This window comes from Scyliorhinus torazame, chromosome 21 (assembly GCF_047496885.1).
Source record: "Scyliorhinus torazame isolate Kashiwa2021f chromosome 21, sScyTor2.1, whole genome shotgun sequence".
NCBI classification, from domain to species: domain Eukaryota; kingdom Metazoa; phylum Chordata; class Chondrichthyes; order Carcharhiniformes; family Scyliorhinidae; genus Scyliorhinus; species Scyliorhinus torazame.
The window spans coordinates 119,633,218-119,650,184 of NC_092727.1; the positions used below are offsets into that span (position 1 = coordinate 119,633,218).

At 50.8% G+C, this 16,967-nt stretch overlaps 1 protein-coding gene across 1 annotated transcript in view; it reads right to left on the reverse strand.

Moving 5' to 3' along the window:
- Window positions 1-6,266: 6,266 nt before the first annotated feature.
- Window positions 6,267-16,967, reverse strand: part of rapgefl1 (Rap guanine nucleotide exchange factor (GEF)-like 1) — a 79,369-nt gene continuing 68,668 nt past the window's right edge. The window contains exons 14-17 of the mRNA XM_072487401.1: window positions 16,257-16,344; window positions 14,056-14,120; window positions 11,773-11,827; window positions 6,267-7,741 (exon numbers count right to left, since the gene is read on the reverse strand). Coding sequence (XP_072343502.1) covers window positions 7,617-7,741; window positions 11,773-11,827; window positions 14,056-14,120; window positions 16,257-16,344 — 333 coding nt within the window. The 3' untranslated portion in view covers window positions 6,267-7,616. The remainder of the gene's footprint in view (window positions 7,742-11,772; window positions 11,828-14,055; window positions 14,121-16,256; window positions 16,345-16,967) is intronic.

Below are 16,967 nucleotides of genomic sequence, written 5' to 3' on the forward strand. Positions count from 1 at the left end.
TGACTGAACTGATTCCTCACTGGGTTGTTTCGTGTTCCTCACAGTATTCATGGCTGTATATCTTGGCATTAGACATGGCATGATGGCCATTAATCCCAGGTTATTTCCTGGATTTACTGCTCCGAAGAACATTAGTGATCCAGATGGATCTGTAGTTACACGGTCACCGTTACTGGTGCTAACTTTTTTATTCCAGATTTAGCTGCTGCAGTGAGATTTGAACTCGTGCCTGGATCATTAGTCCAGGCCTCTGGATTACCAGCCATAGAGTCATATAGTTCAGAAGAGGCTCTTCGGCCCATAGATTCTTCACCACCAAAACTACAGTATATCTACACTAATTGCACTTTCCAGTAATAGCCTTGAAGGTTATGACATTTTGTGTGCTCTTCCACATACGTTTTAAAGCTTGTGAAGTTTCCCGCTTCTACTCCCCTCCCAGGAAGTGTATTCCAGTCTCCCACCACCCTCTGGGTGAAAATGTGTTTCCTCAAATCCCAGCGAGACCTTGCTCTTCACCTTAAAATTATGCCCCCCCATTATTGACCCTTCAACTAAGGAGATCAGCTGCTTCATAGCCACCCTATCCATACCCCTCATCATCTTTTTTTTAAAGATATTTTATCCCAAACATACACATCATCAGTCCATCAAAATATAGTTCACAATTTGTACAGTTTTTCCTGTTTTAATCCCGCCCCAACCCCTCCTCCACCCCCACGCCAAAAAGCTCCTCAAATAAAGCCATGACCAGCCTCTACTGCTCCTCGAAATCCTCTTCTGACTCCCTCAACTCGAACTTCATCTTCTCCAGCCGAACAATGTCATACAAGTCCCCCAGCCAGGCTGCCACCCCCAGCGGTGTATTCAACTTCCAAATCAACAGGATAATTCAGGGGGGCAATCAGAGAGGCGAAGGCCATGACATCGACCCCTTTCCCCTCCAGCAGCTCCAGCTCCTCCGAAACCCCAAAGATCGACACCATTGGGTCTGGCCTGACCTCAGCCCCCACTATCCTGGATAGCGTCCCAAACACCACGGGCGGGATTCTCTAATAATGGGGCTATGTCCCCACGCCAGCAGGAAAAACGGCGCCGACATCTCCGGTGTCAACGGCCGCCGTAAGTGAGGGATTCCCACCTTTCTAGGGGGCTAGGTTGCCGCCGGAGTCGTCCACGCTGCTCCAGCCGGCGGGGAACGGTCCGTGCGAGTACGGCCGGCGTGATCTCGCGCATGCGCGGAACGGCCAGTGTATTTCCGCCGGGTCGGAGAATCGCCGGGGGCTGGCGTGAATCCCGCCCAGCCGGTTGCCGAATTCTCCAGCACCTTCTATTCGGCGGGGGCGGGAATCGCGCTGCGCCGGTCGGTGGGCCCACCCCCGGCGATTCTCCGGCCTGCGATGGGCCAAAGTCCCGCTGCTGGAATGCCTGTCCCGCCGGCAAGAATCAAACCACCTCTCTTCCCGGCGCAGGCGGGCTCCGGGGTCCTGGGGGGGGCGCGGGGCGATCTGGCCCTGGGGGGGGTGCCCCCACGGTGGCCTGGCCCGCGATCGGGGCCCACCGATCCGCGGGCTGGCCTGTGCCGTGGGGGCACTCTTTTCCTTCCGCCTCGGCCACAGCCTCCGCGATGGCCAATGCGGAAGTGACCCCCACCTGCGTATGCGCGGGGATGACGTCAGCAGCCGCTGATGCTCCTGCGTATGCGTGGACGTCCGCTGACCGGCTGGTGACGGCCAACCACACCGGCGCGGGCCTAGCCCCTCAAGGTGAGGGCTTGGCCCCTAAAGGTGCGGAGAAATCTGCACCTTTGGAGCGGCCCGACGCCGGAGTGGTTCCCGCCACTCCATCCCGCTGGGACCCCCCGCCCCGCCGGGTAGGGGAGAATCCCGGTCCAGGAGTCACAGTCTGAGGAACAGGGGGTAGACCGCTTAGGACAGAGATTAAAGGGAATTTCTTCACCCAGAGAGTGGTGAGCCTATGAAATTCGTTAACATAGGAACTGGTTGGGGCCAAAACATTGCATGTTTTCAAGGAGTTAAATATAGCTTTTGGGGCGAAAGGGCTCAAAGGATGGGGGCGGGGGGGGGGGGGGGGGGGGGGGGGGGGGGAGCGGGATCAGGCTGTTGAGTTGGACGATCAGCCATGATCATAATGAATGGTGCAGCAGGCTCACAGGACCGAATGGCCGCCTACTGCTCCTATTTTCTATGTTTTTATAAGGAACCGAGCACCTGTGGTGCGCCACAGACACACCAGTCTCCAGCCACAGTCTTTTACCAAGCTTCTGTATTCTACCACTAAGCCAGTTTTGGATCCAACTTGCCACGTTTCTTTGGATCCCGTGTGCTTTTAGCTTCTTTATCAGTCTCCCATGTGGGACCTTGTCAAAGGCTTTGCTGAAATCCATACAAACAACGGGAACGATTCTCAGGCCTCGCTGCGCTCTCGCTCAAGCACAAAGAGGCCGGTGAATAGCGGGCGAGGCCGAAAATGAGAACTGCGCCAGGCGCCAAACAGTTTGCGATGCAACCGGCCGGCTGCTGCAGGCGAAATTGGGATCCCGCCATCGTATGGCGAGAAGACAATTATCACCACTTAAGCCCAATTTCCGTACAATTAACGGGAGCGTCCCCATATCCAGCGGCCTCCCATAATTTAGCGTCCTCTCCAGCAAGTGGTCACAGACAAAGAGCCCAGGAGCACTGGGCTTGCCGCCCCAGTGGCTCGGCGAGGGAGGGAGACCCTCGCCTGGGGGGGGTGAGGGGGGAAACTCTCCGCAGGGGTGGGCCGCCATGCGAAGGGGAGGGAGGGGGAGGCGCTAGGGGGGGGGGGGGCAACCACGTGGGCACCAGCATGCCAACGCCCAGACCATGTGTATCCATTCTGGGGGCTACCATAGGCCCTGCCCATCTGCCCCACCAACCACTCATAACCCCCACCGACTGCTGAGGCCTCTGGCCTGCGGCTGAAGGCTATCGCTAATCAGGAATTGGCAATCGCGGTTAGGTGAGCACTTCACACAAACCCAAGTGGATTCCTGTGGGTGGGCGGGTCATGTAGCATGTCACCTAGCATCCCAATCACTTTGATGCCCGGACACTGTGCCTGAACAATGATGGAGGCAGCACCACAGAACCAACATCCGAACACCCAGGAGATGGGACACAGCTCCGGGAACCTGTCCACAGCCGGAAGGTGGGTGAGTGAAATGGGGAGGGGGAGATGGCTGGAGAGATGAGCCAAGGGTTCGGAGGTCAGCCTGCATTGCGGAAGGAAGTGGCAGAGGCATCGTACTGCTTGTGGTCATGGGTTTTTAATGGGTCAAAGGTGTCCCACAATACCCCACTCTCCCATTGGTGCCGCCCCAATATCCCCCCCCCCCTGATTCCCTCAGTGATCCTCAACGTGCTTCACCTTTCCTTGCTCTACTGTTACGTCTAGGTGTGTCCCCAGGATGCACATCTGAGGTGGAGGCAGGCAGCTGCTTACCACGTCTCGGCTTTCGATGCCCCTGTCCTCTGGGGCCAGAGGGCCCAGGCGCACTTGTCGATGGCACATGCAGAACGAGCCACCCTGTCCCCTGTGCTGACTTCGGGCCGCGGCCTCATCAGAGGGGCGGAACCCGGGGCAGCTGGTGGCCACCATCCCCACTCAAGGGGACGGGTCTGGGCTGCGACTGGGACAACTCCGCAGCTCCTCGGCTATTTCCATCTGAGAGCAGGACATGTCCCAAAGCACATCGTCAAGGTCAGCCTGGTACTGGGTCACATCCCCCAGCGAGTTGGATAGTCTGCCGGATCCCTCAGCCATGGCCGTCACCGACTGCGCCGTGCCTTCAACACTGCGGTGTTGGCCTCGGTGCCACGCGTTGCCGGTGACATCTCCTGTGCCCGCAGCCTCTGGGACTCCTCCAATCGGCTATGGACCTGCTGGAGCGTCGCTGACATCACCCTCTAAATGTCCCAACCACTCCCGAACATCTCCATCAGCTTCAGGTAAACCTGTTCCAGAGGCACAGCATCAGGCTGGGATCCAGCTGGGTCCTGGCACCCAGCAGACCTCTGCCTGCTGTCTCACCTGAGGGCTGCTGACTTCACCTGATGTACATCCAAAACTGTGCGGTGCTCACCAGACTGTGCCCCAGAAGCCTGTCCACTAACGTTTCCCACCGAGGAATGCGTATCTGACTTGGTGGAGGGTGGGGATGACAGCTATGATGTGTCGATCATGGCATCCTTGGAGCTCTCCTCCGAGGTGTCCTCCTGGGAGGCAGGTGAAGGGGCCACCCGGGATGTGCCATGCCATCAGCTGAAGGACCTGTGGGAGAATGGACACGTGGTCAGTGGGAGGGGTGGTCAGTCAGTAAGGCAACAACAACATCCAGAATTTCGGAGTTGGTGCCCAGTGGATAGTAGGGAGTGTGGTGGAACGGACTGGACCGGGATCATACACGGTGAAAACGTGAAAGTGGATGGTGCGACAGCATCTAGACCACCTCCGAAGCAAGGAGCCAGCCCCTCATCCCTCCTGCCCGTCACCCAAGGGGTAACACCCCCTAGGCACCCAGATACTGAGATGTATGAGGTGGAAGGCTCTGGTTCCGACATGGAGACACAAGCGTCCATGATGTCGGGTGACAGCTTCGCCAGGAAGCGGCTGCTGGCATCCCCCCCCCCCCCCAAAGACATCGGCACGGAGGCGATGTTCCCCAAGGGGCTTGTGGACTTCAGGAGGGAGGGTGGGGGGGGAATGTTGTAACTCCACGAGACCCACAGGGACGACCCAATTGATCTCCCCGTGGGGCTCATGAAACACAAGCTCCCTCGCTGCGGGGCCGAGGCCCAGCAGCAGGACTCGTTAATTTCACCCAATAAAAGCCGGCCCAGAAGGGAACCGGCATCTTCGGATGGTCCCGGCTGGGACACGTTGTGCCCTCCAACGCTTTGGGGCGTTACTTTGTTTGAAAATAATTTGGCCTGACCTTTTCAGGACTCCTCGTGACTACAATAGAGAGGATTTGTTTTATTTTTGAGGGTTGGTATAATTTGCACAAGGGGTTGTCGTCAACCCGCCCCAGTTTGGGAGATGGATACAGAGTAAAGTTACTCCTTACCTGTGCCATCATCCCACCGTTCAGAAAAGCAGCCAACAGCAACTGCATTTGTATAGTGCCTTTAATGTAGTAAATAGGGTGTTTCATAGGACCGTTATGAATAGAATTTGACACAGAGCCGCATAAGGAGATCAATTGACCAAAAATCTGATTAAGAGCGAGGTTTTAAGGAGTGTCCTGAAAGAGCAAGAGGGAGAGCATTGGAGAAGTTTGGAGGGAGTTTCAAAGCTCCGGGCGCAGGCAGCCGAAAGCAAGCCGGCAATAATGGAGTGATTACAATTGAGGCCAGAATTCGAGGGTTCCAGATCCCTCAGAAGGCTGTGAGGAGATCGCAGAGACGGTGATACCATGGAAGGAATTTAAAACTAATCGGGATGCTGCCGGTATAGGTCGCAAGCAGAGGGGATGATTGAGTGTCCAGGATTTGGTGCGATAAGGGCCCAAGCAGCAGAGTTTATGGAAGTTAAAACAGGGGCGATGTGGTGGTGGGCCTTGTGGCGCGTCCCTACCTCTGGGCCAGACGCTCCGGGTTCGAATCCCACTTCAGGACTTGATGGCCACGGAAGGTGCGATTACGCTCGACCTTTGAATCCATCCAATAAGAGTGTCAAGAGTAAGAGAGTTTCCTGGTCAGACATACTACAGAAGGGAACGACAAACCATTGCAGTACTTTGCTGAGGATAATCACGGATCAATCCAATGGGAGTCTATGGTTGCCAACTAACTAGGGCATAGTACATGGGGGCATAGTACCTGGAGGAAGAGGAGTCCGAAATGACACTGCAAATTTATCCTCTGGTTCTTTTTAGAAAAACAGCAAAAACACTTTCCCTAACTCCGAACCTGTTTACAATTTTGTTAAATATTGTGTTCAGGGGCGGTACAGTGGTTAGCACTGATGCCTCACAGCGCTGAGGACCCGGGTTTGTTCCCGGCTCTGGGTCACTGTCCGTGTGGAATTTGCACATTCTCCCCCTGTCTGCGTGGGCCTCGTCCCCACAACCCAAAAGATGTGCAGGGTGGGTGGATTGGCCGCGCTAAATTGCCCCTTAATTGCGAAAAAAAGAATTGGGTGTTCTAAATAAAAAAAAAAAGCATTGTGTTCAGTTCTTAGCCGCACATTCCTATATCTGGAAAATATGAAACCAAATCTTTTAGAAAAATTGTTTATTCCTTTACGCATAATTTTAGTCTGATCTGTAAGTGCTTTCTTTACAAGTAGACAAGACACAGAGATAACCTGACAACACTGCATATCGACACCCATAAACTCAAAATAAATCCAAATGAAAAAAAGCATTCTTTGTACAAAACGTTTTAGAAATGTAGAAATGATTCCCTAAATGCAATATTGAAATTAAAAACTGTTAAATAATTGATCCATTTTATATTACAATGTAAATTCTACAGCAAATCAAAGATTACAACTCTAAGAAAGGCGTTATACTGATTCAGTGTCAGACTGGTGGGGAGATGTTGGAAATGTGGAAACGGAGCTTCATAATGCTCCATCTGTTGGTAGTGTATGAAGTTACACCCATGAATCCCAGAGAGGTATTACACAGCAGCATAGGGAGTTTCCCCACATAGATGGAGGCAAAGGAAATAAAGAGCACTAGTGTATCCCTCTCTATTAATCTTCACGTTGCTCTTACATCTGTCGTCCTGGTCCAGGGACGCATCAGTATTGAGTGAGGAACTGCCGATCTTCCTGTCATCGGAAGTGGGCAGCGAGGCGGGAATTTTATCAATGTAAGGGAAATAAATAAATATTTCAAAATTAGAGGGTGAAGCCACAATGTGTAGTGTCGTTACTGGTTGCTAGTTTCACATCCGCAACGGTGCAATTGGCATTTACCAGATTCAGGTTTAAAACCTAAGCTGTCCGTATCTTGCCAAAAGAGGGAGCCAATGTCCTGTGTCACCATCTATTGCAGTAGTGTTAATACTGAAGGCCTTGGATTTGAATCTTCAGTTAAGTGAATTGTACTGGGTACAAGCAGAAATGAGGATATTCCCGAGAATGACCTGTACACCTGTATCACTCCCAGCCTCTCTCCACTTCCCCATTCTGTTTTCGTCTTCTGTGTTGCCTGGCAGTATCTCTTGGTTTCCAAACACATGAATCCATGGTTTTATTAAACAGAAAGTATCAAAAAGTAATAGTCCCAGAGGGTTTGCAGGCATTCAGTGTTCTCTGCTCAAGGTCCCATATTAGTGCACAAATCTCTTGAAAGAATACTGGGCGCACACCACAAGTGTTCCTGGGCTGCAGTAGTCCAGTGTAATATATTGAATGTGTGAATGCGTCTGGGATAGGTTCAAAGCCACTTTGAGGTCAGCTTTTCTAGTGCACATTCAGCTTGTGGCAGATGTCTTTTGGTAGGTCGGTGGTTCTACAGTCACACACAGTGAGTTCAGATCAGCAGTGGCACAGCCACATACACTTTCAACGCCATTGGCTAGCATTGCAGACTCCGAGCAGAGCACAGCACTCCATGGTCATGGGTCCTTGGGCTCTAGTCTGTAAGAGAGGTCGTAAAGCAACTGCTGATTGTCGATCACATGGAGCTGACGGACGTACGCCTTAATCTCAATGTGGTTTGCAGCCGATTCTGATGCCGGCTCTGTTAAGGAAGGAAAAGAAAACGCTGTGAGTGAGGGAGCAGCAATTCTCAGTGCCAAACGGTCCAGCGACACCCGTGGTTGAGTTGGCCGCACTCTCGTATAATGAAGGTTGTGAGTTCAAGTCCTACTTCAGGGACCTGAGCACAGAACTTAGGCTGACACTCCCAGTGGAGTACAGAGGGAGTGCTGCATCGTTGGAGATGTCATCCAGCAGATGAGACATTAAACCGATAGCCGGTCTACCCTCTTGGTAAGATTTCTACAATCCAGCGTCACTACTTCAAAGAGGAGCAGTGTCTAACCGATATTTATCCCCAGTAAACATCACCAAATGCTCAGACAATCAGGTCATTGTCACACTGCTGCTTGTGGGAGCTTTCTGTGCGCAAATTGGCTGCCAACTTCCTGACGTAGCAACAGTGACTGTGCTCAAAACTACTTCAATAGTTGTAAAATGCTTTGGGAAGCCCTGAGATTGCGAAAGGTGCTATAGAAATGCTTTATTTTTTCTTCTTCCCTTTATTTTTTTTAAATTGCGTATTGTCACAAGTAGGCTTCAAATGAAGTTACTGTGAAAAGCCCCTAGTCGCCATATTCCGGCGCCTGTTCGGGGAGGCTGGTACGGGAATCGAACCGTGCTGCTGGCCTGCCTTGGTCTGCTTTCAAAGCCAGCGATTTAGCCCTGTGCTAAACAGCCCCAGTGCCCAGTGCATCACCCGGTCGCCAAGCTAAGCAACACAGGCTGGGAAAAGCACAAGTTCGTTCTCGGCCTTTGCTGCTTCAGCTGCACATAGCCAATATGGTAACGGGGGTGATACAGGCTCTCTGAGCAATTCCTGGTTTAGAACATAAGAGCTTACAGTGCAGAAGGAGGCCATTCGGCCCATCGAGTCTGCATCGGCCCTTGGAAAGAGCACCCTACTTAAGCCCCACACCTCCACCCTATCCCCGAAACCCAATCAGCCCACCTAGTGAGGATAAATATGAGCTCCAGTCCCTCACCCTGTTGGCTATCCATTTATTCGCTAGCATGCGGATATAAGGCGTGACTATGATGCCCTTCATAACCGGTAGCCGACCAATTCTCTCGCCTACAGTTCTTACTCGAGTAAAATAGAGCTGAATGAGACACCTTCAGCAGTGAGATATTTGTTGCAAGATTGTTAATGTTACAGGTCTAGTGGCTTTTTAATTTATTATCTGCGTTCCCAACATTATTGGCTGCCACGTCACTGTTTATGAAGTTTTCCCGCCTCTTTCTAAACGCTGGATTGTCAACTTCATGGGATTGCAGTACTGTGGTGTTTATGATGCTGGTCGGGAAACCTGAAGGCCTTGAGGTCAAATCCAACAGCACAAGCTGGGAAATCTCATAACTGAGGCCAGACAGAATGGCCATGTAAGCTGTCAGGTTGTTGTAAAAGCTCAGTCACCTCAGGGATGGGGACCTGCTGCCCCTGATCTGACCTGGCCTCCTTCTCGCTCCAGTCTCAGTGGTTCACTTGGTCAGGCCCTCTCAAGCAGCCCCAGCTAACCACGCAGCTGCTGAAACAATTGTGAGCAGGCGGCCGACAGTCACCTTCTCAGGCAAGTACGGCCTGAGCCTCATGATTCACACCCTGAAGAACAAGTCTTTTTGTAAAAAAGGGCAGCCCTTCACCTCAACATCAACAACACTAACCTGGCTCAATGTGATCCTGATGCCCCCGGAAGGCAGGGAAGTTGAAGTGGTGGTTGCGATGGACGTGGAAAAAGCCTTCGGCCTGGTCGAGTGGGATTACTTATGGGAGGTGCTGGAGCGGTTCGGGTTTGGGAGGGGCTTTGTTGACAGGGTTAGGTTGCAGTACCGGCCGCCGGTAGCTAGTGTACGGACAAATAGGAGGACTTCGGAATACCGGGGGACGAGACAGGGATGTCCCCTCTCCCCACTGCTGTTTGCGCTGGCGATAGAGCCGCTCGGAGGGCCTCAAGGGGCTGGAAGGGGTTGGTCCGGGGGGGGGTTCGGCCATTTTTCGGGGTATAAGCTCAATATGGAGAAGAGCAAGTTGTTTGTGGTTCAGGCGAGAGGTCAGGAGAGGCGATTGGGGAACTGCCGTTCAGAGTGGTAGGGGACAGTTTTAGGTACCTGGGTATTCAGGTGGCGAGGGATTGGGACAGGCTACATGAATTGAACCTGGCCCGGTTGGTGGATCAGGAGGATTTCCGGAGATGGGATGCGCTCCCATTGTCTCTGGCGGGTAGGGTGCAGTCGGTAAAAATGATGGTACTCCCGAGATTCCTTTTCGTTTTCCAGTGCCTCCCCATCATCATCCCGCGGTCCTTTTTTAAGCAGATTAGTAAGATTATTATGGGCTTTGTGTGTGTGTGTGTGGGGGGGGGGGGGGGGGGGGGGGGGGTAAGCCCCCGCGGGTGAAGAGAGCAATGATTGAGTGGAACCGGGGAGATGGTGGGCTGGCGCTGCCGAATTTCAGTAATTACTACTGGGCGGCTAACATAGCCATGGTGAGGAGGTGGCTGGTAAGGGGGGCAGCCGGCGTGGGTGCGCATGGAGGCGGCTTTGTGTGAGGGCACAAGTTTAGGGGCACTGGTGCCGTTCCCGTTGGCGCGGTACTCCACCAGTCCAGTGGTGGTGGCAGCCCTGAGAGTCTGGAGGCAGTGGAGGAGGCAGGTGGGAGCAGAGGGGGCATCGGTCTTGTCCCCAATCTGCGACAATCATAGGTTTGCCCCGGGGAGGATGGACGGGGGGGTTCCGAATTTGGCGGAGAGTGGGGAATGAGAGGATGGGGGATTTGTTCTTGGAAGGTAGCTCCCGAGTATGAGGGCGCTGGAGGAGAAGTTTGCATTGGCTGGAGGAAGTGAACTCCGATATTTACAGGTATGGGACTTTTTGAGGAAGCAGGAGCCAAGCTTCCCACTTCTGCCGTTAAGGGGGATTCAGGACAGGGTGGTCTCGGGAGGATGGATAGGGGAGGCGAGCGTCTGGGACATATATAAAGAGCTTATGGGTTCGGAGGAGACGCAGACCGAGGAGCTGAAGCGAAAGTGGGAGGAGGACCTTGGGGGGGGGGGGGGGGAGGGGGGGGGGGGGGGAGATAGAGGAGGGCCTTTGGGCAGACAGGTTAGGAAGGGTCAATGCTACCGCAACATGTGCCAGGCTCAGCCTGATACAATTTAAGGTTGTTCACCGGGCTCACATGACGGTGGCCCGGATGAGCAGGTTCTTTGGGGTGGAGGACAGATGCGCAAAGTGTGCAGGAGGACCAGCGAACCATGTCCACATGTTCTGGGCATGTCCAAAACTGAGGGGATTTGGGCAGGGGTTTGCTGACGCCATGTCCACAGTATTAAATATGAGGGTGGTAATGAGTCCGGAGGTGGCGATTTTTGGGGTATGACAGGGTCCAGGAATCCAGGAGGAGAAAGAGGCAGACGTTCTGGCCTTTGCTTCCCTGGTAGCCCAGAGGCGTTTATTGCTGTCGTGGAGAGACTCAAAGCCCCCAAAATTGGAGACCTGGCTTTCAGACATGGCAGGCTTCCTCTGCCTGGAGAAAATTAAGTTCGCCATGAGAGGGTCTCTGCTGGGGTTCGCCTGGAGGGGGCAACCATTCGTCGACTTCCTCGCAGAGAACTAATCGTCAGCAGAAAAGGTGGGGGGGGGGGGGGTGGTGGGGGGGGGGGGGGGGGAGAGTGGGGTTAGCTTAGTGTAGGTTAGGGGGGTAAGTAATGGCAAGACCTGCGGGAGAGGGTGGTGGAATTTGTACTATGTATATATTTCTCTTGTTATTTATATTGTCGATTTTGTTGCTGTTAAAATGCCAAAGAAATACCTCAATAAAACGTTTATTAAAAAAAAAGAACACTAACTTGAGAGAGGAAAGAAAACAGATGGACTGCGTTATTTGCTTTGAACAAATGTAAGTTGGCTTGCGTGCCCCCACAACGCGTGCCCCCGAGGATGGCATCCACTGCTCCCATTTAGATTAACTAGCTGTCAAAGCACCGACTGTTTACTTTCTCTCCGTTAACTTACTGAGGGGGGTACTTCGATATCTCCTCATGGTCCGTACCGCGTTGGCCACCATGTGCTGTAAGAGAGAAGGAGATACTTGATCCAATGCAAAAGATTTGTTAATGTACCAAAGGACAAGATCCTTTTTTGATACCTAAACACACTTCAATTAACGCAACCTTGCATAGAATCATAGAATTTACAATGCAGAAGGAGGCCATTTGGCCCATCGATTCTGCACCGGCCCTTGGAAAGAACATCCTACTTAAGCCCACACCTCCACCCTATTCCCATAACCCAGTAACCCCACATAAACCTTTTGGACACTAAGGGGAAATTTAGCATGGCCAATCCACCTAACCTGCACATCTTTGGACTGTGGGAGGAAATCGGAGCACCCGGAGGAAACCCACGCACACACGGGAGAACGTGCAGACTCCGCACAGACAGGAATCAAACCTGGGGCCCTGGAGCTGTGAAGGAACAATGCTAACCACTGTGCTACTGTGCTGCCCGTATCTAACTATTTTCCTGTTCCTTGCCAATTTCTATCTTATTGCAATCCGATGACGTACTTTTCGACATTCAACCATGTTAAAAGCGCTATATAAATGCAGTTCATTGTTGTAAGGTTGGCCCATGCTATGCAGCCATTCCCTTCTTCACCTTATCCTCTGCTGCTCGATGTTCCAGCTACCAGGACAAGCACGACAGCGGCCAACTCCTCCCCGTAATGATAGGAAAGAGATAAGGAACTCACATTCTGTGGAGTTCATGAGTAATCACCTGCCATAGGTTTGCATTATTGCCGTGTCACAGCTTCGCCAAAATACTAACAGCCCATAAATTTAACAATTTGCGCCGCAGAGTGAGTCAGCGTTTCAGAAACTGATGCTGCTTGACGAACGTGTCGTCGGACTTATCCGTTTTATCTGTCGGAGACAATCATCTCCCAGTCCCTCATGAGACGGTGCACCACAGTTGGGAACCTGAGCAAGCAACTTTCACAGCGCAGGGATTCAGGAAAACACTTGTGTGCGACGAGTGAGGTCTGACTGGCACCAGGTTTGCGCTCCATGTCAGGGGCACGTTGGAAATGATTGGTGTTCAATATTACCAATTTACCGGTCATGGATCTGGTGAATCTCACTGGTGAAACTAGCCTTTTTCTGAGATCTCTCTGGAGACTGGGTTCATTGCAAGATTCATGCTAAAGGAGTGGGATCAGGGATCATATTCCACCCTTCAAGATATTTAATGAAAAGGTGCAAAGAGATTATGATTCCCCAATTGTAGCTACCCGTGCAAACAGATTTGTTCTCATCAAAAGAAGCTGAAGGTAACGTTCCCTGCTCCCTGTTTTAGAGGGGTAAACCAATGTAGCACTGAGCCGATATCCCAGCTGATAATGCAGCTGAGAGTTTTTTTCTGTACTGTGTGACTTAATACCTTCAGGACAACTGAAGAGCTTCCTTCAATTAAATTAATCATTGCAAATATACAAGCTGACTCACAAGAGTTTTGTATTAAGCTACAGTGTCCACATACTGATCAACATTGGGTCTCTGAGATGGGAGTTTTGAAAGACAACATGCTTCCACCATGTGATGATGATCAGCTGGCTGTTGCCATCATTACTTTCAAGTAGTTTCGGATGTCTCGATGTCTTCATTGTTCTCAGTAAGTTCAATTGTATGATTCTAATGTATGTGCTGTGTTTCATTGTTAGAAAGGTGTTGGGTTGCAGAGTTTCAGGTCATGTTCCCTAGATTTTAGGTCACGGGACTGGGGATGCAGTGTGCCAGAATACTGTCCCTTTGGCGATTGCAGGATATAGTGTGCTAGAACATTGTCCCTTTGGCGACTGCAGGATATGGTGTGCTAGAACACTCTCCCTTTGGAGACTGCGGAATGTAGTTTGCTAGAATAATCTCCCTTTGGAGACTGCGGGATGTAGCGTTCTAGAACACTCCCTTTGGAGACTGCGGGATGGTGTGCTAGAATACTGAACCTTTGGAGACTGCGGGATGTAGTGTGCTAGAATACTGTCCCTTTGGAGGCTGGAGGATGCAGTGTGCTAGAATACTGTTGTATTGGAGACAGGGGGAAGCAGTTTGCCAGAACAGTGTCCAGTTAGGGACTGGAGGATGCAGTGTGATAGAACCTTGCCCAATAAAGACTGGGAGATGCAGTTTGCTAGAACACTGTCCCTTACTAGACTGGGGAATGCAGTGGAGACTAGGAAGTGCAGTGTCTTTCTGGATTGACAATGGCGTGCGCTCGAACAGTGAAAAAAATACTCACCATTTTCTCAAAGTTCACCAATTGATTCAGGATCGTTTTGTTGCCCTCATGTATAAAGGTCATGTCTGGAAAAGTCACCAAGAAAGAAAATCACTGTAAATGGTCTAGTAATTATAACTACTTCAAACCATCAAGAGTTTTGTATTAAGTCACATTGTCCACACTCAGGACTAATTATTGTGTCTCAGAGATGGAATCTTAAGACAACAATTAAATGGAATGTTTCAGGTATTCTTCAACTCTTCCCCTGGATAGAGGGACGTTTAGTGCATTGATTTTTACTGATCTGTAACTGGATATTATTTTTCGCCCCTTTTTCCAGGGTCTCTGTTTCCCCACTTTCCTCTGGCCGTTTTCACACAGAAGCTCACAATGTACTTTTAGGTCTAAGCAGGAGAAACAGGCAAATTTGCAACTATTCCGCAATAATTGTGTTCCGAGAAAGTTCTGCCAATCTGCCTTTGCACTGTGAATTGCTGGTGAAAGGTGATCTTTAGACTGGTCTGGCTTTGAAATCTCGGGGTCTGTGCACATTGGGAAACACAGCAGACCTGCTCATGGGGAGGAGCCATCAACCTTCATAGGTGCTGCTCAAGTGACTGTTGGAAGGGACTTTCCAACTCCTTCATTGCCCAGGTAGCTCCCTGGGAAACTGCCACCTCCTGGTCCCTCGCAGTCCCTCACACATGAATCTAGGTGAGTGAATATAAACGTCAAATGGTTATCTGTTGTCAGAGGAAGTGTTTAAACCCCCCCCCCCGTACCCTCGGGTGGATTGAAACTATCCCATGGCCCTACTTTGAAGAAGGGCAGCAGACTTGTCTCCGGTGTCCTGGCAAATGTTCACCCTTAGCCAAGATCACTGGTGAATTGGACATTCTGAATTCTTCCTCAGTGGAACCGAACTGGCGCTGGAATCTGGCAGCTAGGGGCTTTTAACAGTAACTTGATTGCAGTGTTAATGTAAGCCTACTTCTGACAATAAAGATTAGTAAAAAAAATAATAATACTTTTTGTTGCCTTTTGAGTGGGAGCTTGCTGTGTGAAAATCATTAATTACACTTCAAACAAAACTTAATTTGGGGTGAACTGCTTTGTGATGTCCTGGAGTTGTGGAAGTTGCGACATTCAGGCAGAACACAGGGGAAACGGTAGCATGGTGATAATATCACTGGACTCGTAATCCTGGGGCCGCCGACTAATGCTCTGGGGACACAGGTTCAAATCCCACCGTGGCAGCTGGTGGAATTTAAAATCATTTCATAAAATCCAGAATTGAAAGCTCGAGCTATCTCTGGAACTATCATCGCTTGCCATTAAAAACCCATCTGGTTTATTAATATGCGCCGGAAATCTGCGCGTGATTCCAGATTCACAGCACTGTGAATGGATCTGAGTGGATTAGCACAAGGACAGTAAGGCTAATTATACAGCCTGTATGCAATCAACCATAGAAATCAGGAACGCCCAACTGAGCTCTGATCAGGAATCAGTTATCGGCCGAGTTTTATAACAGGTGCAAGCAGCGTTCACTTCTGGAATTAGCCAAGTTGGAATAACTCATTGCAGCGTTCCTAGGTCATTTTCTGCTTTCAAGGGTTTGGAACAGGTTCTGGTTGGGGGTGAAGTCAGCCACTTGGCTTCAAGGCAACAGCAAGCTCTCCAGCTCAGAACTTCAGCGGGGACATGACAAAAGGCCCGTTGCGCTGAAGTGGAAACAGGGTGAGTGACCAGAGGACAGAGACTGAAGATAATTGGCAAAGTGACCAGATGGAGATGTTAATATGCAGCAAGTTATTACACTTTGGAATGCAGATTCGGCGGTAGTTTTCATGAGGGAATTGTTTAGCACAGGGATAAATCGCTGGCTTTGAAAGCAGACCAAGGCAGGCCAGCAGCATGGTTCGATTCCCGTACCAGCCTCCCCGAACAGGCGCCGGAATGTGGCGACTAGGGGCTTTTCACAGTCACTTCATTTGAAGCCTACTTGTGACAATAAGCGATTTTCATTTAATTTTTTCATTTCACACCCAAAAAGGAAAGATTTGCAGGGATATGGGGGGGAAAGCAGGTCAGCGGGACTAATCAAAGAGCTAGCAGAGGTGCAATGCGCCGAATGGGCCTATTCTGTCCATTATGATTCAAAGAAGCCGGTCTGTATTAAGTCGGACCTGGTTCCAGTGGTAGTGTCACAGTCTTACCTTTCAGCAGCAAGGGGACAAAAGGAATAAGGGGAGGGTTCATCCTGGCAATGGCGTCTCGATAGGATTTATGATTACGAGAGGGGTCCTGTAAAAATAAAAGAAAAAGGCCCTCAGTACAATGAAATCTAGAATAGCCACGTGAATTAACTACCCTCCTGATTATTGCACCACATTTTCCCCCCAGACGTCGTGTCATAAAGGCGCTGGTTGGTTTCCCAGAGCGACTGGTTGGCGAAGTTTGGACTTGGAAGAAAATCTAGTCCAAGAAAAATAGAAGGGTTTCTTCCCAATGCAACTGATAACAAAACCATTAGCTTGGTGAAGGAGGGGGGGGGGGGGGCGCAGGGGTAGTTCATGCTGTGGGTTTTAAATATTACACCAACTCTGTGGTACCAGGGCAATTTCCTTTCCTATATTATGGAGTGCGAGTGTAAGGGCGAGCTCCTTTAAGGGATGTTCGCTGAGGGAGGGGTCCATGTGAGCTGGGAATTCGCTGGGATGTGCTGGAACCCGTCTCAGTAGTTGAAACCTAGAGCCAAGTGTGGAAATACCGCTTCAAAGCAACTAGTTTTTTTATAGTTAGAATAAAATTGCCCTGGTACCACAGAGTTGGTGTAGTATTCTTACAAGTTAACTGGTGGGGCCAATTGAACGCTAGAATCCCTACAGTGCAGAAGGGGGCAATTCAGCCATTGTGTCTGCACCGAC